Here is a 26,705-nt window from a genome sequence, read left to right on the forward strand (position 1 = left end):
AAAGAAAAACATGTTTCGGTTTCCTCTGGAGAAAATAAAATTTTGTCTGACTGCTGATGTTTTCACTCGGATTATGATTAAGAGATTCCAAAATTCTTACCTCACTCAGTTTGGCATCTTTAAGACTCATTTGAAACTCTTCAATGGCTCTGTGTACACTTTTGTGGTTCTCTAAATGCATCTCGACACTTGGCAAATCAGACCCCCACTCTGAACGATCCAGCTGCAACTTTAAAACACAAGGAAAAAAGAAATTCAAATACACAGTATTTTATTTTATGTGTCTACAATGAACGCTACAGTATGTTATAAACACATTAATAGTTACTGCCCACCTGCATCTCTTCCACCCAGTTCAAGAGGTCCTGAACGTATTTCATATTGACCTCCTCTTCTGTCATGCTGGGGTCTGCCAGTGAGGATTTCAGTAAGGGCTTGCGGATCTGCATGTGTTTCAAATGCCTGAGGCTGCCTGGGTCCATGCCACCGCCGCTCCCCATGTAGCTCTGGACTGAAGCAGGCTGCAGACCGGGAGTCAAGGCAGGGGTTAAGGATGGGGTCAGGCATGGTGTAAGGCTAGAGGTGAATGTGGACCCAGGAGTACCTAACCCTCCCGGGGTGAGTGCAGGAGTAAGGGCTGGTGTCAGGCTTGTGTTGATGTTCTGGGAGAATCCAGAGTTCAGGCTTTGTGTGATGCCCGAGATCATCATTTTGGTTTGTTCTGTTGTCAGGGTGCGACCTTTGCTGTACACAGAAGAACACTCAGCTCTCAAGGCCAGAAGGTCATCCCGGAGTTTTGATACCCTATATTCAAAATAAAACAACAATATAAAACGTCTTAATGTAAGAGAAAATTTTGTGTATTATTTTTGCAGAATGATCTACTTTATACCTTTGGACAAGCTGATCTGCAAAGGGAAATTTCCCATCCAGTAGAATTTGGATGTCCACCACTTGCTGCCTGAGAATATTCTCACACTCTAACAAGTAGCCAGCAATCTCAGCCTCATTTAGGAACTGAATACCAGACTCAAGACGTTTTGCATCCTTAGCAGAGGACACAAAAGAGACAGAGTATATGCTTATTTTGAGTATTTTGCTTATTTTGACATAACTTACATCAACTCAAACAGAGCCTGCACAAAACTTACAGACTGTAGGGCTGTTCTTGCCAGTGTCAGCTTGTCCTCGCCATTAACACAATCCCGTTGGACCCTGTTGGCAATCTGCTGCAACATCTCAAGCCTTAAAAAAAAAAAAGGATGTTTTTCGTTATAAGTTATCTCCTCAATAGAAACAACAAAAAAAAGCTTCGTAAGAGGCAAACGAGCACACTGTAACCTCACCTAGATCCATAGGCAATGTTGTTATTGAGAAAGACAGAGCTGTTAAGATGTAAAGGTTCACTAAGGAAGGTGTCATTGGAACCAAAGCTGGTGAAGCTGCTGTTGCTAACAGACGAGATCCCGCTAAAACAATCCATTTTAGTTTAGATAATAAACAGCTATTGCTATTCCCAACTAATCAAACAATCATCGTTCCTCATCTTAACCATGCCTGTGTTAAGATCCCAGCCCTGAGCTAACCTTTACAGCGCGACTTCTAGCATTAACAGACCCAAATGATTGAACAGCTTTCAATGCGCTTATATTTATAGTGTCACAGCCAGGTAAGGAGCGTGTAAAATGAATCCCACCCTGAAATAATATGCTGCCCTCAGGGGCTAAAAATGAAATAGCAGGTTGAGACAGTACACCTTCCTAAGAACTGGGGTTTTAAAGAGCCAATAATTGCTGTTTCTGACAGCTTTTGCCACACCCAACATCAATGCTGTAAATATGAGGTGTTTATAAAGCATGAAGGCAGGAAGAGAGATGTAAACTTGTCTACAGTATTGTTAACAGAGAATTTCTAAATGAAAAATAATGACATTTCAGTTTCCACAGAAATAAGATCCACTCTGCAGATGGAAAGAGAATACCAGATAGAGCTCAAAAACTTGACTGGGCTTGACATACAGTAAGAAAACTGTGACTGTGATATCCTGCATCACAAAGTACCTTTACTCAGCCATGCTATAACACAAAATTCATTTATTTGTTTTCTTAGTATTTGCTATTTATGATGTTTTAAAGTAAATACAGCATTGTATTGATTTAGTTCCTGAACTAAAAAAAAAAAATAAAATGTTAAAAAAAATATTTTTTTATTAATTGGTTCCTGACAGTTTTGACACAATGGCACACTTTTGGCACTGTAAATCTGATCCAGAGATATTCTGTAAAACTGCTCATAAAAATGATAAAAATCAAATCATGAGTTTAATGCTCATTTTCAAGGAAAACTGCACTCTGGCTAACAACACTAATCTTTAGTGTTTGGTTCCAGTAAAGATGTTAGAGGGCTTGCAATATGATCCAAGAGCACTCCACCTACAACAGCCTTAGAAAATGTAATGCTGACTCATGCAGCATCATTGGTCCTGTATCATACTGTACAAAAAGCTTTTAGCTGTGAAAAGTAGAACATCAGCTAAATAGTCCAAGGTTTAGATCCCCATGTGTGGCTTCACATTTTGTCACGTTAAACACTAGCTATGGTCCCTAAACAATAAAGATAACACTTTCTATCACACTATGATGGGCCAGCTCGGAAAAAGTGCTAACACTCTCTACATACCTTTCCACCTCAGGCCTCAGGCTCTTCTCTCTCTCCAACATGGCAACAATTAATTTACCCCATTCCTTCTCCACATCATTCGGGTGATGACCGTGGGGTAACTGGATACGTCCAAACTCGATCCACATCTGTCATATACAGCACATACACAGACTTGTTATCGCTAAAAATATGTAGGGTAAGACTACAAATACTCCAATGTGTGATAAAAACAACGAACACGTTCTCCTGCTTTGCATTTGTTTACCTCTAGCATTTTGTACAGATTTTTTATTTTTGTCTTCTCATTTTCTTTCAATGGGATTTCATGTTCTTTAAATTGCAGATACTGCGTATAAAGTGCCTGTGAAAAGAAAACAAAGATTACAATGAAAATGTAGTTGTACAACAAAGCATTACAACGGACTTTAATCAGGAGAAAGTCCTCTGAGCTTTTGTTCACATGCTCCCCCTTGGCTTTACAACAACTGAATAAAAGTGCCTTCACTCTGAGAAGCTATTGACTTCTTGGTGCAGATGAAAGCTGATGCTCCCTCATATCCATCAATACTGTATCACTTTAAGTCTCAATTACAGCCCATACACATGGTCTTTCCCAAGCAGGCAATTATACTTCACCTTTCAGGCAAGCAGATTCTAAGCAGTCTGTAAAATGAGAGAACTGATTTTCAATTTCTGCAAGATAAAATAAAAGCTAATATTATTTGTATATACCTTAAGCTCCACCGGGTTGTTAGGGAATGATCTGTCTGACATTATGGCCACATTGTGTTTGATCCACTGGCTGAGGTATTTGATCATGTTCTGGTACTCCACCCATTTGATATCCACATCCTGTTCAGAGCAAAAGGATCATCAGCAATAAAACACCTTTCAGCACTTTCACTTGGGATGGGTGGAGTTACTGGTGGATGCCATCGACTTACATTAGGACTAATTCCATCAACACCATCGGGTACTTTGGGGAAGGCATCGTACAGTGTTGAAACATATGTGATGACTGATTTTTCATCGGGAGATTGAACATCGACATCTGATGAGGGGAAACAAAGGTCACAAAGGCAACACATAATGAGCTGGACTTATTTCTGTAGCCAAAATCAAGCTTCACTGCACATAGATTATTTGTTTTAGGAGGCAAAGCAAACATGGTCGCGTGTTTAGATCTCACCCTCGGGGTCCAGCAGTCTGGCCACCCCCAGCTGTTCCGCTACACAAAATGCCTGCTCTAAATTTGATCGGTTGGTCTGTGTCGACACACGACTTATATCAACCAGATCTGGCCTGCAAAAGAAAGACACAGAGAGAAAAACATTCAAATTAGGTATAAGAGCTAAGGGAGTAAAAATAGAATGAAGATTTAATGCCAATCCACCACAACACTTTCACTCCATCCAGTTAAAACAGCAAATACTGTACTGTTCTGCAAAAACTTTAAAAGTTCATGTGTTTTACAGCACCTGTATTTATGAATGATGGCGTTAAATAGCCTCCCATCCCTCCAGGAGGTTGTGAAGTTTTCACATCGTACACCTACATAGCCTTCTGTTGTCTGCTTGGACCAGAGCAGCAGCCTCTCCTTGGCTGTCATGTCCTCGGACTCCCCTGTCACATGGATCTCCGAGATCTAACACAAAAAGAAAAGGATGTTTCAAAATCTTCTCTTCGTGCTTGTGTGGGTTTTCTCCAGGTACTCTGGTTTCCTCCCACAGTCCAAAAACATGTATGTCAGGTTGATTGGTGACTCTAAATTGCCCATAGGAGTGAGTGTGAGTGTGTTAGGTTGTTTGTCTTTGTGTGTCTCTATGTGGCCCTGTGATGGACTGGTGACCTGTCCAGGGTGTACCCCTGCCTTTCACAGGAGTAGGTTCAGAGACACAGGAAATCTAACTTTAACAAATTTTTAGCATCGCCTTCATAGGTTTATCGGATTAATTATATTAGAAAGAAGATATGCAGGAGTGGTATCAATAACATCAAAAGTAACTACACCACAAATTGGCACTACTGTACTAATCAAAAAATGTTATCAATTCAACATTTTAAGCCTCGTAAAGTTCAGCTTTATTGCACGGAGAGGACACAAATAATGAAATTAAGACTTAAACAATGAAAATGCCAGCTGGTTAGAAGTGTGAGAATAAATAAAAGAAATTAGCCAATAGTTATAGTGCATATTATACTGAAGACTATGACGATGTTTTGCTTTCCATGCCCTTATGAAGTGATCATATTTATGGAAACACTACAGAAATATTTGAAATTTTGCCATGGAATGCACCTGGAAAACATCTTGAACATTTTACTGCACAGCATGATTTGAACAAAAATCAAGACACAAAGAAACATCAGAGCTTAAAACCTGGACACAATCAACCAATCAGACAGTTAATAAATCAGTCAATCAAACAACATTTACTGTCCCAAAAGAGGGAAATAGGGAACTTGGTTTGCAACCAGATGACATCAGTAAAAAAAACAGTGAAACCATGTAAAACACAAACTGCCAGGTATACAACACATTATATATATATATAGATTAACACAGACACAAATAACATCATCCTAAACAAAAGAGATGAAACTGGTCCACAGACTAGTTTATAAAGTATGCTCAGCCATAATTATGAAAAGCCTACAGCTGTGGAAAACCCTAATTCAAAAACTAAAATGGTAACTTGAACCCCCTAAACAAGAGACTGTTGAGTCTGTTTTTAATGGACAGGCTGAGGTTTCTATAGTGTAGTGCCTTACCACAATGCTAAGGGATGAAACAGATCCAATAACACCACAATAAGAGCCATCATGAGTTTTGATTCAATACACAGTTTGTTGTCATTACGTTTCCACTGAATGGGGGGGGGGGGGGGGGGGGGATTTCCTGAAATCAGACATCAGATCCCACATTTTGTTACCATAAAGATGAAGGAATGGCTGTTGGTCTGGCTATTTATTGGTCAGACACTACAGACACTTTTGTTTACTATATATTTTCACTTCTGTGTTTAACGTGGGCCTTACAGTTACTAAGTTACATTATAACCCGATCAAACCCCTTATTCATCAATCATAACGCACACTTGTAATGACTATAAATAACACACACTCGTTTTACCTCATGTTGGGCGGAAATACATTTGGCTGGAGCTGGAAGATGTTCTACGTAACCAGAGCAGGTGTAGGCACTCCGTCTCCTCCTCCTGTGTGCTTGAGAGCCCCATATAATCTTGGCAAATGTTTCCTCACTCCCAGGTCTGTCATTGCCCCGCAGAGTCCGTAGTGTGTGCTCCACTGCTCCGAAGCTAACAGCCCTTCGCAATTGGCGTTGTAGCAACTTTTTCACAAGAAGACCATCCTTCGCTGAGACACCTCTGGAAGTTGTGCTAATACAGTGAAGCTTTCCTTCGATGCTGGACCTGCTTCTATCACTGTCCATCTGCTCAGTGGAAAACTTTCCCAACCTGCATGCTAACCGTTTGCTAAGAGGGTGACCACTGGGATCTCTGAGAATTAAAACTGGTACCTCTCCAACATAGACACCTTTGCTGATGCTGCCTTGCCTGGATAGATGTTTCTCCACCTCTGATGGTTTATCCAATTCTGCTTGGTTCTCCTTAGATATCTCCTCGTGGGTGCTCTCATTTGGGCCATCCTGAAGCTCTGCACTGGAGATGCCCCTGCTTGTGATTCCTTCACATCCAAGACGCCTTAAAGATCCAGCAGGCTGAAAATCCTCCGATTTCCTTTTCTTCCTCTGAAAGTAGCGGCGGCCTCTGAGCTCTGTAGACTCAGGGTTCAGTGGAGCCTTCTTAGGATCAACATAACATTCCTCTTTAGAGCCCCGAACACAGCCACAGATGTTTCCCATGGCTGAAAGTATTATAGTTACTTTCCCATTACCAGTGTTTAAAATTGATTTCACGCAAAGTATCCAGTGATCTCCACCTCTCATTAAGATAAAACCATTTTCACACTGCGTAACTAGCTTAGAGACGGCTGTCTCTATGGCAGCCTGACACAAAGTTCACTCCACTTAGGGCAGAGTTGACTTCTTCTTTGGTGGAGTCACAGCTGAGAACAGGTCAGCCTCTCTCTCTGTCTCTTGCTGTATTTCTCTCTTGCTCGCTCACTCGCGCTCTCTTGGGTCTCTCCTGTCACTGGAATCCTTTCTGACCTTTGAAACATTTATCTGGCTTTGCTAATCCAGCACAAACACCATAAACATTTACACACACACTCACACACACACACACATTCGCTCATAGCCCTCAGCTGAGCAAAAATGTAAAAGACCTGCGGACAGACCTGTTTTGGTCTTGCATGCCCGCGTCATATAAAAGGTAAACATATGCGCATAACAGCTGTCCCTAAGGTTTCCTAATATTTGTGCAAGTGATAAATAGTGAAATGAAAAGAGGGTTTAAGCTGATGACCATATATTATGTTGTGAGAAATTTTGGCTCAGCAAGTCTGGCTTCATGAGCCAGACACAGTCCTAGTCTATTAGAAGGGCTGTGAAAAAACAGAACGGCACAGGTCAACGAGAGCAGCAGAAATCTGAGCTGTACAGCACAGTGCTTTCACTTTGTCTGTTAATGAAGTTGCATACAATGGCAGAGCCTGGGGTGGGGATTAAGTCCAGTGGTTTAAACAAACACTATTATCCCAACAAATCACCACCACTGCAGTTTACAAGGGACCAAAGGCTCTGAGCAGGAAGTGATTCGCTGTGTAAAACACTAAAGGACAATGCAGCCTGACAAAGTGTGGCCCTGCAGTGAAATCCATCATTACTCTTATCACAGAAGGAAAAGAGAATTAAGTAGCGTGTGAAAGGGTATATATAATGCTATGACACAGCTCAACTAAAAATAACTGTGTCACAGCGAGCTTACAATATTTGAACACCATGAAGGTCAAAGTCACCTGACAACCAACACAGTTCAAACTACAGTGTACTGATTACTTCTGCAGCTCTTTATGTCCAGCTGACTAAAATTACTGCAGTATTCATTTACTTATATTTAATATGATTTGCGGCTACATTACTTCCCCCTTGACAATCTTATAATAACAATGGATGAATCGCATGATTTGTGTCACACGAATGAATAAGAAATGCATGTTTAGACAGAGCAATGAAATCACATACAGAGATGGTGACAGTAAATCAGGGCAAAACAAACAGACTAGACAAACAAGTATAGAAACACCTGACAACAGTGCATTGTCACAGCGGCGCACTGTTCCCAACTAGACTAAAATAAACATTATGCTCTAGGATTCTCAGTACCCGGTATGTCAGCTTCGTATCTGAACCAACATGATCAAACAATGGACTGTGTTTGAAACACCCTAAGAAAACTTCACCAGTGATACTGTAAACCAGCTATGAGGTAGAGTTGCTTTCAAACATAACATCACACACACTGTGCCAGTGCTCACGGTACACCTTCATAAAAATAAAACAGGCTGCAGCATTAGGAAAAGCAGTACGATATGTCCCCATAGCAACCCCTGTTTTTTTAGGAACAAGAACTGATCCTGGATACTTTAAACAAAGCCAGTAACATAAAAGCATGTACCACAAAAACATTTACATGCCAATCTGCTGTCAGATGTGCTTATATAATAAAGCCAAAAGGTGCACACTGAGGGAAGCTCAACATTTTTCACTGAAGTGCTCTACTATTCTTCAAATCAAGAAGAAACAGGCCCATCGCTGCTGGACCAACCGCTCAAGGGCTTGCGTGAGACTGACAGCAGCAGGTGTTGGCATCGTCACCGACGCTACCTGTCAGCATGTTTGAGTCCACACAAAATTATATTTGCTACTTTTGTTGCTTGTTATCACATTGAGGGTGTTAGTCAGACAGATATGTGCTTGTTCAAATCTAATTTACAAACTCAGTACCATATCAGAGCTTTAAGTCTGAAAGGTACATAGTTGTTATTGCAATATTCCAACATACAACTGCGTCATGTTTCATGTGCCCAAGATATTAATAATCTGGTGCAAGATTGTCAGAGAGATTGAGAGAAGGAAAGAGAGAGAAAGACAGTGTGTGATTGAAAGGTATAAAATGTCTGCATGCTGTTGGATTTTGGCTACATAATGAATACTTTGGACACCTGGATACCCCTGGAATGCACACAGATGAACCCATTTGACATGATTTGTGTTACTAATATGTAAGCATTCCCTGAAACATTTTGAAGAACTTTCAGGTAGAAATATAAACACAGCCTGGAGCACACAAATCTAAAAAAAACAAAACAAAACACATCACTGCGATCCAAACTGCAAAGGTTTTTGAAAGTGTAACCGCACAAAAATGCTCGATTGTCATGACATGTGCAGAAATGCTCAGGTAACGCAGCGGATTATTTGTCCTGTACTTAACTGGACCAAGTAAATCCTGGAAAATAACAGAGGGTACTTTCACAAAACAAAGCTCTTTTCATATGTTCTCACATATTCAGACACAGTCATTATAACTGTCTGCAAATACATTATCCATGTGTTTTTGTCAATGCATGCTGTGCAGCTTTGACACCTTGTGGTCAAAAAGAGAAACACCCAGTTCTTGGGTGTGGATTCATTTGAAAACCCAAAGGAATCTGATGCACTTTTACGTAACTCATTCCCAAAAGATCCCAGCATTTATATTGTACTGAAATCCCCTAAAACTCTACAAGTGTAACTTTGTTGAAAATCTTCTGCTTTCAAATATCTTAAACATTTCACAAATGAATATAAAGAATGTATGGACACATACAAGATTAAAATGAACAGCCCCAGTCTGTGCATGTAATTAAAAAAAAAATAATGTGGGCAATAAATAACCTTTAACTTTTTCTTTATTTGGCTGTTAAAATGAAACAATTTCCATAAAACCAATCCATAAAATGACAACACTGACCTGAAAGTGCAGAATTATGGTCCAGATCAATCCCAGGGTCAGTTTTGGGTTGCCATCTGTGATGTCATCATTCCTGATATTTACAAGTTTGACCTGAAGACAGGAAACACATGATTAAAGGTGTATATTATGTATATTATGCTCATGAGTTTCTAAATTATTGTATTCACGATTATATTTGTGTTGTGCATTTATTAATTAAACATGAATGTTGCAGTATTGTCTTCATATGCTTGTTGGATAACAAGCACCACAAGGTGGCACAATAGTCATTATAATATGTGAAGGATAATCACAGTCTGAGGTTAATGAAAGAGCATAAATGTTTGCTAGTAATTAAATGCTATAAAGCTGACAGGAATGTTTTATCTACCACATATCACTATCATGAAAAATGACACATATTTTGATGATGTTCTTCACTTAAAATATGAAACAGAAAGCAGAGGCTGAACACATTTAAGGATGAATCATTTATTCCTCCAGCGTCATCCTGATCCATCTTTAACAATTGCGGTCAAACAGCTGCAAAGGGAGATTTAAGAGGTTTATACAACTATTTTTTGACTGCATAGGCTGCATGGGTTTATCTCGTATGGATCATTGCTAAAACAACAGAAGAACTCATCTGTGATCATCTATGAATCCTTTGTCTCACAGCCTTACGTCACATCTGGCTACAGCTCAGCCCGGCTGTGTTCTTCATCACATCCTTACTGTGGTGGGGGAGGGGAGGGAAATCAAAGCTCTCTGAAATCCCACTGATGGGATTTGTAGTCATCGTTCCTTAAATGTTGCTATTACTATTTGTGGCACATGAATGGTAATTTTGATAAAGAAAGCTGGAAATGCCATTAGTCCAACTCTATGTGATGTTAGAGAATTGGCAGTATCGACTGGAAGTAATTGCCACTGAGTGGGACTGTCCCTAAGGCTGCCACAACCACAGCTCACAAAACACAATATATCTGCACACAGGAACTCATACATTTATTTATACGATTCAACTGTAATATTTTGTGTAATTTATTCTGGACCTGAGGGACAGACTTTGCAGACTATCATCTTGGTACTGGTATGAACTGATGAGAGCATAGTAGGATAGAAAAATGTGTTTTTGCGATTACATGGCTAAATGATGGCTTTTACCCCAAATATGACTAGTTTAGTTTAGACGAAGCTAAAGGTCATTCCAGTCCTCTACCAGAAATATGACAGGACAAGAGTTTAGGGTCATACTCTGATTGATTCTTACCTGCCGTCTCTTTAAATAGTCCAGTGCTATTTGTACATTCTGGAGTCTGTGGAAGCGCATCCGCCCTCTCTCCCGGGGCTGTGGACATAAAAAGGTAAGACGAGGCATGTAGGGTAGTCACATTCTTTTTCATATCAGAAGACAAATTTAAAAAGATGATTTGCTGGCAGGAAGGACACAGGACATGCTTCCAAATTATTACCCAGTGATCTGGTGAGTTAAATACTTAAAAGATCACACAAAAAAAAAACAAAAAAAAACTGTACCCACAACAAGACTAACCCTCCTCACTCAAAATCTGTGTATACTTTTCTTATTAGGCATCACAACACACACAAGAACATTTACTACCCAGTCTGACAAAAGCACAATTCAAATTTATGTATATTTTGGATATTATATGATCTCAAATGCATGTGGACAGTCGGGGGCCACAGCATGAAGTAATGGAAATGGAAAATGCATTCAAGCCAGGATGGAGCAGCAGCAGCAGCAGCAGCCAAGGAACTCTGCTGCTTTTAGCCATATCTCTACACTGATAATAGAAAGATGCTGAAATTTCACTCATCTCAGCAGCGAAGTAACATTTAATAAACCCATCCATTTCATTTAGTGACTCTCACTCACTTATGAAGCTTTCCTGAGGCTTCAAAATAGCAAAAAACTCAAAAGCAGCTGATGAAAATGTCCTGATGTGCATGAAGGTTCAGCAAGCTTTAACTGCATGACTCAATGCATAAAGCTATAGTGACATAGCTATAAAGACCCACGCTTTACACACAGTTTCCTTTAGAACTGATCCTTTTAATGCAACATCAGTGCGCCAAAATTTTAGAAGAAGTTGCCTGGGTCTTTGAATCATGTGCACATTTCTCTGCATCATCAGTATCACCTAGTCATTTTAAAGAGGTTCTGATATTATTTCCTGATCGAAAGAAGTGACATTATGAAACATAATGTTGCAAAGAAATCACAAAATTTGCAAATATGGAAAAGGGAAAATAGTGTATAAGCAGACTGAAGAACTACAGGCTATGCTAAAGCAATGATTTAAGACTCCAAAAAGACAAATCATACAGAGGGAATGTTTCTACGCTCCTGTTAACTGGCCACAGCACGCTCTGAATTAGTTTGTTAAAGGGAGGTGGGGGGTGAGCCACACGTACCCCCTTATCATCATCCACCGTGTCTCCATGCTGCTCAACTGCACATGCTTCTGTCCCACTCACCAACCGCAACGTCTTCAGAAAATCACGCTCCCTTGGCTTATCATCGAAAAGGCAACACATGGGGAGGAGAGGAGGACACGGACACACACAGCGGCGAAATCAAAAGGAAGTTAGACAATGGTCAGAAAATAAAGGAGTGGAGAACAGAAGAGAAGGAAAGTAAGATGTAAACAGAAAACAGCTACTTAGAGGATGAAGGTTAGTCACACTGCAGAGGGAGTAACTGCTGAGGTTTGTTGTGCAGGATCATGTGCAGTTTGAATATAAGAGCCACCACAGCATGATAACATTAAGTAACTCAGGACAGCACACAGGACTGCACCAACATACCTCAATATAAGATGGACAAATGACAGGTAACAGAGAAATGAAATAGCATGCTTTAATAGCATGTTTCTTAGTTTCAAGTACTACAGCTACATACTCTGTGCAGTTAACTAAGACTGAAAATTGTGTTGGGTTAAAATAACTTTTAAATATAGTTTACTAATAATACTACAGTGTAGTGCAAATTAAATGTGGCAGTGTTCCCTTAAGAAATTATTAGTATTTCATTATTATATAAAAACTGGCCATCAATTTGGTTTCTTTCTACATCACAAGATGATAAAACCGAGTACCCCCCGTGACCCTGGTTAAGGAATAAGCGGGTATAGATAATGGATGGAAAACTCTGAACAGGGTGGTCATGGTGTGACCACTTATTTTTATATATTTTTTATATTCCTATTTTCAAATAGGACCTGTCTGAACAGTGGGTATGTGTAAATATGACAATGTTAGGAGTAAATGTTTTTATTTGCTAGGTCAAATTTAATGAAAACCAGTCAGTGGCAGAGGTTTTCCTCTGGACACCTCTTGGTGGCACCCTCTGCTGACTACAAACACATCTGAATGTTATTAGTGAAACCATAGGTGGCGTAACATGTCACATCTACCTAATTATCCTGGTCATTCCAAGTTTTGACGGGTTGGAAATCGATTATACAACCAGCTACTATAATCACTCCGATCTAATCACCATGACAGGACAGCTCCGTGCACTCAGAACAAACACTGCTCACAATGGTCATATGCTTCCATCACAGTAAAGATACAGTGTAAGACTTTCCTACTGGCTTCCTATCAGTCTCAGTAATGTATGTCCTCTAGGTGTCAATAAAACCAATAAGAGCTGACAGGACAGATGTTCAGCAGTGTTTGTCTCATGTGGCTCGAGAGTATAAAGGTCTCGTGACTAAATTCGACTATGGGAGAGACCACAGAAATTTCACACCTAGAAGTTTGAATAACTGCTCATGCAAATGTGGTATTTAAATACATTCCTCCAGTGGAAACAAGCACAGAAAGGTCTTCAGCAAATTGGTTATTTTTGCTCACATAAACTGAATGACTCGTTTCTACATAGATACTGAATCCATGTATCCTAATGCTACAGGTTTATGTTACCTACAACACTATAGGTAATTGCAATATCTAATTTGAGTATTATGCTTGAGCAGTATTACCAATGTGATACAACGTGCTCCAATCTGACTGTCTCAAAAAACAAACAAACATATGTATTGTATATGTAAAGTAAGCCATACTGTGATGCCCTATACTTCATAGTACTGATATCTAGTAACACTGCACAAGTAATCACACATGAGCACAGAAGTCAGTTTCATAGATATCCAAGAATGAAAGAAGAAAACAAATAAAAGTAAATAGCTTTTTTATATATTTGAATCTTACATACAAGTCACAAAAATGGATCTTTACGATGCTAAATCAAATTCGATAATAATCAAATCCCAATATTCCTCTCCTCTACTTCTATCTCTCTAGAGGAGGAGAGGAGGGAGAGGAATATAAATTAGGGTGAGAGAAAAGTGTTAACTCACCAATGTGTCTCCAGACAAAACCTCCAGCAGTGAGATCAAGTTATGTCCATCTCGTAAGTCTTCATACAGGTCATTTATATGCTTCCGTACCTATGAACACAAAAAATAAATAAATAAATGTAAGCAAACTACAAATATCATATTGTTATTAATCAAGACTTCATCATAACAAATATAAATATACAACTATGGGACATAATAATCAAAAATTGGTGCTATTTTTAAATCCCTGCCCGCAGTTACAGAACCGCAACAATCTCAATTTCTAGCAATTAGGTCTTTGACGCTTATATCAAGAACCATGAAAGGCCCCACATTCTTACACCTGGTATTGCTGTAACTCCACTATTGTGTAAAATGGTTCTTCACTATGCAATCCAATCAATTTGGTGTTCAGTTTCAGTTGAGACCAGTTTTAGAAAAACTGGTCTTTTTGCCCCCTCTCACAGTTCTCTGAAACTTAAAATGAAATTGAAATAAAGCAAAAACACTAAATAATAAGTGGGAGCAGTATGTCGTTGTGGCACATTATCTAAGCCCTTGAGAGAGGCATTTAACAACTCCAGTCTGAGGTCTTCTCCTTCCAGCGGGCTCATATCTCCTTCCTGTCCTAAATACCGCGCCTCTGAAAGGACCCTGCTGCCCACTGACCTGTTTTCACACAGGGCTTTTCAGCACTGTAATCCCACAGCTGTGGAGCCAAAACAGACCCGCACCCTTATGTTATTGGGTCAGCTAAGCAGATCCCTAACTATTACTCAGCACCTCTTATTTCTCATGGACTGCATGTGAGGTCTGCTGAAAGAGACCTAACAATAAGCTAAACAAACAATTACAACACATGGTTTTTCTACATATGTAGTCATTATACAGCTTCATTGGTTCTGCCAAGTTCTAATGTGTCTTCTGTGAAACTTCATGAACACAGAAAAACCAGAAGCTCCTTCCTATTGGAAATAATAATAATGTGATACTGCATTTGCAAGAATGGATAGAAAAGAATAAACAGCTTTTCTTCTGGAGAAAGCGTTTGCAAAAACAGCCAAATGGCAAATTGTTTGATATAACAATAGCTTAAAATGTTTCTGACAGCTTGGCTCCTTTTGCTCTTTTCTCTCATTTCTACTTGGCAAGCCAATGACTGATTGAAAGATATCCCACTTGCCAGCCTCAATGTATCTGTGGCACTACCAGTATCAACCAAATTTTTAATCTGTCAAAAAAATATTTATTTTTCATGCATTTTGAATAATAGTGACGTGAAGAACTGAACTGAAATATCACAAACACAACTTAATGCTTTACATAAAGTATGGCTTTTAGTGGGGTGATTACTATACAGATGCATGAACCTTATAAAATATGACATGTGAGTCCCAGATAGTGATTCATTAATACAAAGGCGTATTAACTTTTACATGCCAATGCTTGTCTGTTAGACTATTTCATTAGATTCCACAGAGAGATAAAACAGTGATTCAGATTCCTGAGTTGACAAAAACAAGCTGTTGCTGCAGCAGTGCAACAGCACACCACCATGCTATACGAGTATTAACAAGCTTTAATAATATCTGGGGAGGAATTTCAGCATGTTAGGACGAAACCTGAAGAGTGATAAGTGTTTTCACTGCCAGTGCTTCTCTAATGGTTTGTTTATGTTAGAGGAAAATTGTTGGGTATAGTCTTCATCTCTGTATTAATGAGCATAGCTTCCATGTAAATAGATGAGACAAAGATAAATTAGATTTTTAGATCAGTTTTCAACAGAATGGTAAACATATACATATATGTAATATATAACAAGCATCAGACATTAGCGCTTACCTTCAGCAGGTGCTGATTTATCCATTTTGTAAATGTTTTCTTCTGGACTCTGTCTCTTTCATCTGAGAGAGAGAAAAAACAAGCACATCCCTGTGACTTTTTTCACCTCATGAAGCGATCGCCACAGAAACACAAATCTCCTTCATAGGAAACTGACATTAGACCTGTAATGCTACTCTGTTTAACCCTGTTGTAAAAACCTATTTGATTGTATTACATGTAGCGGTAACTGAGTCAAATGAGAAAACAGCAGTGGTCTTTCCTAATGAGCCGACAATTAAATTCTTCTCAAAATCTGCAGCCTTTGGCGATTCATTTTTGTAGCTTAATCTTCTGCTTCCTATTGAGTTGATGTTATTTTTGGATTTTATGTTTCCAGAGAAAGAGAAAACAAGGACATACATATAAAGACCACAAGTCCCAGAGGCTCCAAAGAAGAATGTCATTTCCCATATGCTTAAATAGCTTCACTCTCTTGTGCATGTTTTTTACCACACTATATTTTTTGTTTCACATTACCATAGCAACCAGACTTACATACAATCCATGTTTAGTACAAGAAATAAGGATGCAAATGTATGCAATTTTTTTTTTGTTATAGTAGCTTTGTTCTAGTAGGAGTAGTAGTATAAAACACTTTCTTGTCAACATTATGAACAACTTGTATTTTTCACCACTCTATATTCCTGAATACTGTCCTCTGTCCTCTGTCAGAGTGAAGCAGAATTGAAGCCACAGCCATGACTCATTTCAGTGCTTCCATGTCTCCTAGACTACCAGGCACAACTCCTCTAAGACATCCTCAGTGAACCCAAAAAAAAACACTCACATGTACAATTGATTCAATTAACAATCATCTGCCAGCTAGGCCACATTTACAACACTGTGGATGAGCATCAGCATTTTCCTGAACTTTGATCACAGGACTAAGAGATAACCACCTCCCTTTAAAAATCCTCAGTGTGGATTACAAAATATGTTTTGCTCAACTCTATCTTACTATTAGTAATGAGCAAGCACAGACATGACCAATGATTCGAAGGAGATGACAAGAAGCAAGATAAATACTGACCCATGCAGCACATTAGCGTTACCAGATGAGCCCTAAGCTCCCTCTCGGTTTTAAGCAGGTACTTCATCCTCTGCAATAACTCCTGGGGGCTGTTGAGAGGATCGTGGTTCAGGCATACGGATGCCATGTGCACAGGCGACTGCGGAAGGAGTAAGAGTCTCTGTCTTCTTCCCTGCCTCCCAGCCTCTAGGGCAGCCGTGACTCTCTTTCTCATCAAAACTCCCCAACGAGTTCTGTCAGGTTTTCCATTGCCACTCACTATTTTGAGTTTCTGCACAGTTGAGTGTTTATCTAGCAGCTGCACTCAAAACCACAGAAGAAAAGCAGGAAAAAAAAAATTCCCTGTTACTGTGTTTTAGAATAGGTCCAGTGCTGGCAGAATACAGCTTACAGAATACAGGTTTATTTAAGAGCAATGTACCATCATTTATAATGACAGTATGTGTCATTTAGTTATTGCAAATATTGTATCAGTGTATATCTTCAGCAGTATAAATACAGTTAATCATCTTTCTATTGTACAGCTGCCAAGAAACGCCACGATGTTTGCAGAAACAAGTGAGAATACAATCGGGCATATAACAAGCATCCTTCATGATATAACATGAAAAATACAAAAAAGCAATCTTTCCACAGAAAGTTTCCAGTTCAGTGTTTTTAGTGAAATTATATATTTTTTAAAATATTTTTTTTCTGATAGGAATCGTTGAGCAAAAGCATGACTGTAAGATGAACAGATAACACTGCCTCAGCTTTGAATTATATCACATTATATTACATTTCAACTGGAGGTGATGGTGTAAAAATACAGAGGGTGGTCACACTAATATATTGTAAATGTCTGAATCATCATCCACCTGAAACACATATTTCATGACAACAGGAGCACTCTCTGCTGCATATATATATTTAGTTCTTCTAAAAATAGTGAAAAAGCTGCTGAGAATTGAAAAGTAGGTTGGTCTGACAATTATTTGATGTGATGATCAAGGTCTGAAACGAAGTTGCAATATTACAGAAAAAAAAGAAACACCTCTGTTACATCAGTCTGACTAAACTGGCTCAATAAAATTATTCTGTGAAAAAAAAAAATCCTAAGAAATAAGGTAAAGTAGTTTCTCTTTACATTGAAAGGGTGATGCAGCGAGAGACCTTTACTAGCAGTGTTGCTGTGTCATTGCTGATGTAACTGTCAAGTACTGCCGCCTACTGTAAGGCACCAATTTGGTTTGTAATGTCTCTATCTAAGCTCTCTGCTGCATAATGCATAAACCTCTCTTTGAAGCTCATTAATACAGACTGGCTGGGAAAGTATTCCAGGAAACATTCCAGCTCAGAGCAAAGGACAGACTGAAAAGAAAGCACCATCAACCAAATACCGGACATGGTCAGCACTAGGCTACTGTGCTTCACGTATTACTAATAAAAGATGAGAATAATACTTTCATCAACATCAGACAATGTCAGATGGTGTGACAGCCAGTTTTCCGTTACTCCTTCCCTCCATGTTAAAGTGCTTTAATACTGCCATAAACTTCATAAGCAGACGCAGAACCAAGGAGCAGATCAGAATATTCTATGAGATCTGAGTTATCTCTGCACCTGTGCCTTCAGGAACATAAGGGGAGTTTAATAGTATGGTGCCCTCTTGAGGATAAAAAGTAAGCATGCACACTGGTTTGATGTCTGTCAATTGTCCCAATGTAAAAGCTGTTATTGTGTGTATTTGGTCTTAAAATGAAAGCAGTTACAATAACTAATAAAAATCATACTCCTTGGACTTTCAGACTTTTTACGTTACACCCCATATCTGATTCAATAAGTAAATACATGCAATACAATGCTTTATAGTTCATTATGCAGACATGTATTTTGTTTATTGCTGAAAATATGCATAGGACTTTTGTTTATTTATTTAGATTTGTTTAATATACAAAAGGCATTTCTCATACAGCCACACTGAATTACCCATCCAGTTTCACTAGCAAATCAAAACAACATCCTATAAAGGTAATTCTGGCAGGAAACTATAAGTTTCACACCAAAATATATTACAATAAATATGTGTTACACTGTAAAAAGGCTCAAAATCATGGTAATTGACAACCACTAGAACTGCATACCTGATGTAACATACTAATGGTGTTTTTCTTTAAGTAAAGAGTAAAGTACACATTTTCTTCTAGACATTTCTGTATTCTCACTTCACATCCAGGTAGTTTGATCATTCACATTCACCAGAGTTCTGGGAAGTATGTTAACTGCTTGTGACCTCTGACTTTACTGGGTTGATATTTGTAGAATCACTTAGAAAGCCTGACTAACCACATCTCTCTCCTGTTACATTTAAACTTCTTGACATTTACAAACCTGGGTGCTGTCAGAAATATACTCATTCAAGCCTCCTCAAGTGCAACTTTACACCATAACAGGAAGTTAAACAGGTACTAATCAAGGTATAATTTACAGTACAGTAAGTTGTGCATAGTGTTTTGTGGTCCGTGTCTTCACTACCTATAGTCTGAGCGCAGCATTGCACACAGACAGCTACAGAGCTCCTGAGACATTTATTTGTAGACCTCAGCAAAGCACATGTGCATAGCTATAAATAGCTTCAACACTAAACCATGCTGCCCCGGCAACTGCAGGCCACATACAGTAATCTGTGCCAACTTCATTTCCTTACATACAACAAAGATGACTGACCTAAATGACAGTGATGGAGTTGGCTTTTCTATGTTTGTGGACAGAGCCTGGCATCTGTTTACCAGTGTCAGTGTTCTGGTTTGTGAATGTGATTCATCCATATCATTTATTAGATGTTATCATATGCTTGGGTAATACTTAATGAGATACAGGACATGACACATGAATGGATGAATAATAGCTGCTGAAGTGTTTCCAACAATATAGGAGTGTTGGAAATACAATCAGCAAGACAGTCCCTAGCACTTCATACTGGCCTTTCATTTCCACATTTTTTTTTGTTTGAGTTGAACGTCCGGCGCAGGGGGTGGGTGACAACCTGTGGCATCTTGTTACGTCAGGGTGCCTAAAATATCCCCACATATTGAGCAGAGCAGAGTCAGAAAGTCCGGGGAATCAACATCCAGCCTGTGTAATCCCCTTGACCTCATAGGAAAGGGAAATCGAAACAGACAAAGACAAAACTGAAAAGCCCTGTCTTCCCACCCATGACAAGGACTTATTCTAAAAGAACAGCTCTCATTTCACAACCAACTCAGTGAGCAAAGGCATGTGTACATCAGCTTTGTTTTGAGTACATGGCTGTGTGTTGCATAGCAGTGGCAGAAATGATGAAATACTGATCTTTGTCAATGCTAACCTGATCGACTTTAACGTTTTGCGCCTCATATTTAATAGGCATCACTTTGAACAATGCAATTCTGACATACCATAAAGTATGTATAAATGCTCAAATAAAAAAATATGTGGTACTTATAGAACTAAGCATTGGTGTGTCACCAAGTCTGAGTCATTTAAAATACCTTATGTTTTCTTATTATACATGCATATTATATGTATAATATAATATAATGTATAATATTTGATTATACAAATTAAAATTTCAGCCTGATGATAGCACTATATGCAAAGACTCGACACCATCATCTAAGCACCATGGATATACGTGTCAGATTTCATAAACATCCATCCATGTTTTATAAAAAATACTTCAGCCTCATGCTGGCACTAGAGGAAAAGTGCAGGGAAAGCCAAAGTCTGTCAGATTCATCCTCTAGAGACCACGAATGACAATGCATTTAATAGCTGCTGAAACATGCGCATCAAACAAAGTGGACAGAGATCACCATCACTTCATCTTTAGCCTGGTACAACTTATAGATTGGTCACATTGGCGGTTCATAAGGGTTTAATGTACATTTTCCATAATAACATAAGACAACAGCTCAAAATGACTTCTTCCTCTGCATTACAATAACTATGTTGTCAACACAACACACAACAACAAATCAAGTGAGACAATGAGGGGGAAAATATTTATGGAAGGATTTTTGTCATTCTTGTTAAGTGAGAATACAGTCAGTCTTTATACAGGGGCAGGGCAGTGAGTGAAATATGTGAACAGCTCAGTAACTGAAACAGGTTGCCAAGCCTTTCAAAGCAGCCCTTTCCTCACAGTCTTTCTTTTGTATTAAGCCTGGAGACTGAAGTAAAGAAGAAACCAAGAAAAGGGTACCGTGTCTGAGCATCTGTGCAGTGATTGTTTTTCACTTTTTATACTTACTTTCTACAAAGTGATGCTGTGAGAGGAAGAGAGTATATAGATTCAAGAGGAACAGAAGGAGCCACTGCTGCACAGAATTTTCAGCTTTCTATCTAAACTAAGGTGAAGTGTGTTTTATGCAAATAAACATAAAGCTGTACTAACATGAACACAGACATAGTGGCTAATACTCCAGTAACACGCTCCATATGAGCAACAGCTGCAACTGCACCATTTAAGTGAATGCTTGCACAGTCTAACTCAGATTATGGATAATCCTGATTAAGACTTATAACTTAAACTAATCCTGTGTGATTTCTCAGTTGCACTACATTTGCATTGGTTGATATAACAACTGTGCTTCAACACCAATAGACTTCTGTTTCCATTCTACTACTTTAATGACTAGTTGGCATTGGCAAAAGCAGGACACAGCTTCATAGGTTACACAGACACCCTTTTTAGTTACAAACAAAATGAAGCTTTTAGCAGCAAGATGACTTCCTTACACTAACAACTGAAAAAAAAAGCCTAAAGTATTTGAATAAGTTGTATGAAACTCCACTGACACAGTCTTTCATTTGATGTTTTGATGATTATGTCAGCACATGGGTCCAAAATATTAAAAACTAAGATGGTGACTCTGTATGATTGACATCATTTTCATCCTCATCAAAACATTCAGTGACCTCACTACACTGTATGGAAGAATCATTTGTTATGTTTCTTTGACCAGGCTTTATCTTTTAATTTGTCATCAGTTTATAACTTAACTGTATACTGACTTCTTATTAGTGGGGACCCAAAAATATAAATCCAGTAATGTTGTCATTTTCAAGTTACTCCTGAAAGGCAATTTATGTAAGTATAACAATAGTTTTAAAATAACAGCTTTTATGACGTGGAGTTAACACAAAAACAGATGGAACTGCACATTTCTTGACTATCTGTGAGAAAGTGGAGGAAAGGAAATCTGCTTCTAGCATGGGACTGGCTCCCAGCATCTGTTGCATTCAGAAGAGAAGGGTGGAGCTGGACGAGTGAGAGAGGAAAAGCTACAGAGCATGAGTCAGGGTTGGGACAGGAGACTCACAGAATGATCTCATGTAAGAGGAGCCAAGTAAAGCTGTGGAATGAGGTTCAGTCATGCTGGTCTTACCATCACCATGACAGCATGTAAATACAACATTTATAAATACAACAGTAAGTAGGCATTTCACTCATAATGCAATATAACACAACTGCATTAGACTGCATAAAAGACGTTTGAATATAATTTCCTCACATATATAAACATTCATCAAATGCTATTGTAGGACAGTGCATGTGCAGAACTAAATGATAAAAGGTAAGAATAACATATGACTACTAAACAAAACAGATGTAGTTTTGTTTTATATACAGACTGATGGAGCGGTTAAAAGCTTTCTGAGAGCTCTGCAGGTTTGGATTACACTGACCATTTTAAAAGAAGTTTATTGATTAGAGCAACAATGGGATTGTCAACAAGAACAAGAGTCCACATTAGGATAAGTACATTTGCTGAACTGTGTTTTTATTTACTGTTATTTATTTTTTTTTGTTTATTGTTTTGTTTTCCACATTTAAAAAAAACTTGACAAACTCAGTCAATAACAGCTAAATAATTAAATGTCATGTTTGTGCTGCAGGTAACTAGTAATGTGATCTGAGAAACTGTCTGGTGTAACTTATAAAATGAAACCATGAACAGGTGTGTTCATAGATCAGTTTCTGTTAGATGTTACACTGAGATTATGGAGCTGAGAAACAAGCTGAGAAGAAATTTGAAACCGATTCACAAACAGCAGAAAGAAAGAAAAAGAAAGAAAGAAAGAAGGAAAGAACAATGCCCTATGACTGGAGAAAACGGTAAAAATTATGTCTTATTCTCAAAAGCTTTCAAGGTGTAAAATCTTACAATGCCCATGGTGCATTGTGACTGGTGCATTCCAAGGTAAATTAGGTACTACTATAAAAATGCCACTTTTGAATTATACTGTGAGAATATGGTGAAAAATCAGCTAAGTCTCCCATTAGCTTCAAGCAAGAGCTCTCCTCCAATGACCTGAATGTAAAGCCAAAAAAGCAAAGTCACCTCCCTTAACTTGACAGATGAACATGTCTGTGGAACTTAGATGCATCTTGCATAAAAACAAAGTGTCTTTTGTATGGTAGCAGAGAGTCTCCATAGAGGCAGCTTGCTGTATGTGTGGGCCACTAGGCCATTTGAATGTGATGAGTGGGCTGTCGACATGGAACAGAGGGGATGGGTTGGGCACAGCCCAGGAGGATGGACAAAGGCAGTGACTGTGCAAAAAACACAATGCTCTCTGGCTGGTTGCTGTGTTCAATAATATAACACAAGCATAAAATGGAGATTTTAATATTGCTTACTGCAGATTATTGTCTCTACTCATAATGAGAGATTAAATCATAATGCAGACTGAAGTGATTCACAGACATAAATTACTGACAGTGAGAGACCACACCCTCCCATAACACACAACATAGAGAGCAACCATCCAAAAGAACTTTATATGTGTCTTCTGATGCCCCTTAAAGGAATAAAATCTGTAACAGTCAACAGGTTGGATCCAGATCCATGATCTGATCAGATCACAACAAATTACTTCGTTCCAAGACCACAATTTGGCAGCAGCCCTGCAGAAAAAGAACATTTCTTTCTATGATATCCTTTTTATGCTCAGGAAATGGCCTTTATGAATTTGTTAGAAGCAGTTTTGAATAAAAATAGTTTTAGATGTCTAGATAGTTGGAATTTTACCATCCTAGGGATTTTTACATTTATGCTTATAAGGAAACTGCCAAACAGCACTAATTAACAGCACTATTTTTCTGCATGACTGTCACCTCTATCAATAAGCAAAACCTGCACATTTGGGTTCAGCTTTAGACATATGGTCTCCTTCTGACCTACTGAAACCGTTCACAGCATATGGTGTCTAAAAAAGTAAATAAACTGCAAGAAGAGCTGGCTGGACCACCAAACATCTAATCCATTAAATTAAGTCAGAGGTTGATCAACTGTTGGGAAACTAATGTCCCCTCCATTCTGACAGCCTACCAAGCAGGCTTTGCTAGAACAGCGTGATCTTGGCATTAACTGGCATTAACCGTTGTGTCTGTGTCTATGTCTTTCACTCATTCCACAAGTTTAGAGTCTTTTGTAAAGCCTGCATCGAATTTCAGCTCGACCCAAAGCGATTCCTCTGTTAAGTGTATTGTTAAGTATAATACCTTAATTAGTGTGGCACTGGTGCAGCAGAACTCCAGGCAACGTTATGCTTAGTTACTAAAAATACAACCACTCACTTTTCTTTGATGACTCCAAGACAGACAACATATAACAAGCACCAAGCACAACATAAACTCAACAGCGCAGAAAAGGACAATAGGTTACAGTCCATTTGTCTAAGCTATCGCAGTTAAATTTGAAATAAAACCTGAAAATGATCCAATCCTATATCTTCATTTGGTGAGACAAAGACATTTCTGTTTGTTACTTTATCACCGCCCTACTATCAGTTGTGTTTACTGGTCTGTTTGGTTATGTTTATATGGTTACTGTTGATGATTTTGCCCTGAAAATCTGTCCCTTTGATACTTTAAGCATCACATGGAGGAAGCTTGAGGCTCTGGATGATCCCATCAAGCAACTAAATGAAACTAACAAAAAAAAAAAAAATGTTTTTCCAGCACAGTATAGAGAAATGTCCTGGCTGTGAAGAAGCAAACAAAACTAAGATCAACTTTCAAGAAAAAAATCATTTTAAATAAATGTAGTAAATTTAAGTAAACAATATATATATTTTGTGTTATTTACTAATTCCAGTCTGCAGCTTTGCAAAGAAATTATGATTTCATGATGTTTACAAACTAGCTTCCTATCTCCTTAACTGACCCCTAGTAAATAAATGCTGATAGATTCTTTCTGCTTCAGCAGTCAAAGCTGGAACATTGTCCTGCCAGGAAAACAAAGCAAAGCCTGTGGTAACAAGGCTTTGATGAGTTCACTGAAAGTAATGATAAGCCCACCTACCAATCTCAAGTGTCTACCGAGAACACTCCGCAGCCAAAAAATAAATAAATCAATTTTTGTGGAACAGTACTAATAAGCCAAAACAAATTCTGTCAGTTTCCTTACTTAAGTGTGGTAAAAAAAAAATAAAAAAAAAAAAAGCAAACTATTATTGTGTTTCAACAGATTTTAAAACAGTTGGTGGATCTATTATGAAAATAGAGACGAACGCCTTACCCTTCTTTGAAAAGTTCATGGTTCATGCAACAGCTGGTGGAGGCTTAAATATCCATCCAGAATCAATGCATCATATAAACCAAATGGCAAAAATGGTAGAGATGGTTTTAAAAAGCACAGAAAAAGATCATTGTGTGTCACAGCCCACCCTGCCTGAAGACAACAGCTACAGATTCCTAATGATGCTACATCATGTGATCCCATTAGAGTCCTGTCAGGGTGTTCAGCCTTATATACCACAGCTGACTGGCCCTGCTGGCTAAAACACTTAACAGCTGAGAGAACATGCTCATGGCAAACATGCAGGACAACAGTCCACAGTAGATGTTATTCATTGTTCTGAGGTTTTACTCCGTACGCCCTAACGAAGAGGAAACACAAGAGTTAAAACTGCTGCTGTCAGCCTGGATTCAGCTCCACAGGCCTGGCCTCGGTATGCCTGTTTATGACTTTTGTCATCGAGCTCTGACTGTCACACTGAATAACACAGGTCTCTACTGTGTGATGGCTTTGCTGTAATTAATGAGACTGATCCAAAAAGAGCAGCTATATGGAGCTACAGATATGAGCCAGCGCCTCATCCTGCTATGTCATTGTCCTGCCTGCCTTGAGACAACACATAGGTCAGATATGATATCATTGACTCAATCAGTGATATTTCTATTGGGTGACCACTTTAAAAATACACAAACAGCCTATTTACACCAACATTTTGATTTACTGAAACAGCAAACTTGATTTTTCCCTTAATTTAACTGTAGTGATAAACAACATAAACTCCATAATCATCCAGCATGATTCAATGGTTTTCCAGTCAAATCCCAAGCCAAACATTTTCAAATAACAGATAAACAACAGAAATAATCCTCACATCTACCTGATAATAAAGCTCTTGTCTTAAAATTCAGCCTAAACGTGATGTCATGCAGGAAATATTTCCACTTTTCCACTGCAGAGATAAAGACAGTAGGATCAGCCAGTCACCAGAGAGAGGGGGGGGGGGGGGTGCTGACGTTTATTGAACTGTCAAGCAGCAATCAGGCAATTTCTCCATCGTCCCAAAGCTAAAACAAAATCCACTCAGCTCTGATCCTACCTTTGTATTTCTCCAAAACATCCTCATACGCTTGGAGGTATTCCTGTTCGTCCGAGAGCACATAAGCCATTTTGAAGGGGCTTCACAAACTGGACATTCACCAGCGGCGGGCAGGGACACGGCGTGTGTGCATGTGTGTGTGATTGTGTGCATGTGTAGGCCTGTGTGTATGGGCTGAGCCCTCGACAGCGATCG

General features: G+C 38.8%; 1 protein-coding gene across 8 annotated transcripts in view; it reads right to left on the minus strand.

The window, feature by feature from the left end:
- The window catches only part of dst (dystonin), a 91,937-nt gene that overhangs the window by 59,378 nt on the left and 5,854 nt on the right, over positions 1 to 26,705 (minus strand). For 3 of the 8 annotated variants that reach the window (XM_033325556.1, XM_033325555.1, XM_026308868.1), the window contains exons 3-17: positions 15,797 to 15,858; positions 13,973 to 14,062; positions 12,087 to 12,122; positions 10,858 to 10,935; positions 9,603 to 9,695; positions 4,140 to 4,306; positions 3,851 to 3,963; positions 3,606 to 3,712; positions 3,394 to 3,513; positions 2,927 to 3,022; positions 2,680 to 2,807; positions 1,152 to 1,245; positions 893 to 1,047; positions 336 to 804; positions 101 to 229 (exon numbers count right to left, since the gene is read on the minus strand). In XM_033325556.1, the coding sequence (XP_033181447.1) occupies positions 101 to 229; positions 336 to 804; positions 893 to 1,047; positions 1,152 to 1,245; positions 2,680 to 2,807; positions 2,927 to 3,022; positions 3,394 to 3,513; positions 3,606 to 3,712; positions 3,851 to 3,963; positions 4,140 to 4,306; positions 9,603 to 9,695; positions 10,858 to 10,935; positions 12,087 to 12,122; positions 13,973 to 14,062; positions 15,797 to 15,858 (1,937 nt within the window). Of the gene's footprint in view, positions 1 to 100; positions 230 to 335; positions 805 to 892; positions 1,048 to 1,151; positions 1,246 to 1,346; positions 1,608 to 2,679; positions 2,808 to 2,926; positions 3,023 to 3,393; positions 3,514 to 3,605; positions 3,713 to 3,850; positions 3,964 to 4,139; positions 4,307 to 5,794; positions 6,653 to 9,602; positions 9,696 to 10,857; positions 10,936 to 12,086; positions 12,123 to 13,972; positions 14,063 to 15,796; positions 15,859 to 16,868; positions 16,990 to 26,510; positions 26,596 to 26,705 lie in introns of those variants that run through there. The other 5 variants (XM_026308869.1, XM_026308870.1, XM_026308867.1 and 2 more) reach the window with 5 other exon arrangements.

Source organism: Mastacembelus armatus, chromosome 15, assembly GCF_900324485.2.
Source record: "Mastacembelus armatus chromosome 15, fMasArm1.2, whole genome shotgun sequence".
NCBI lineage: Eukaryota > Metazoa > Chordata > Actinopteri > Synbranchiformes > Mastacembelidae > Mastacembelus > Mastacembelus armatus.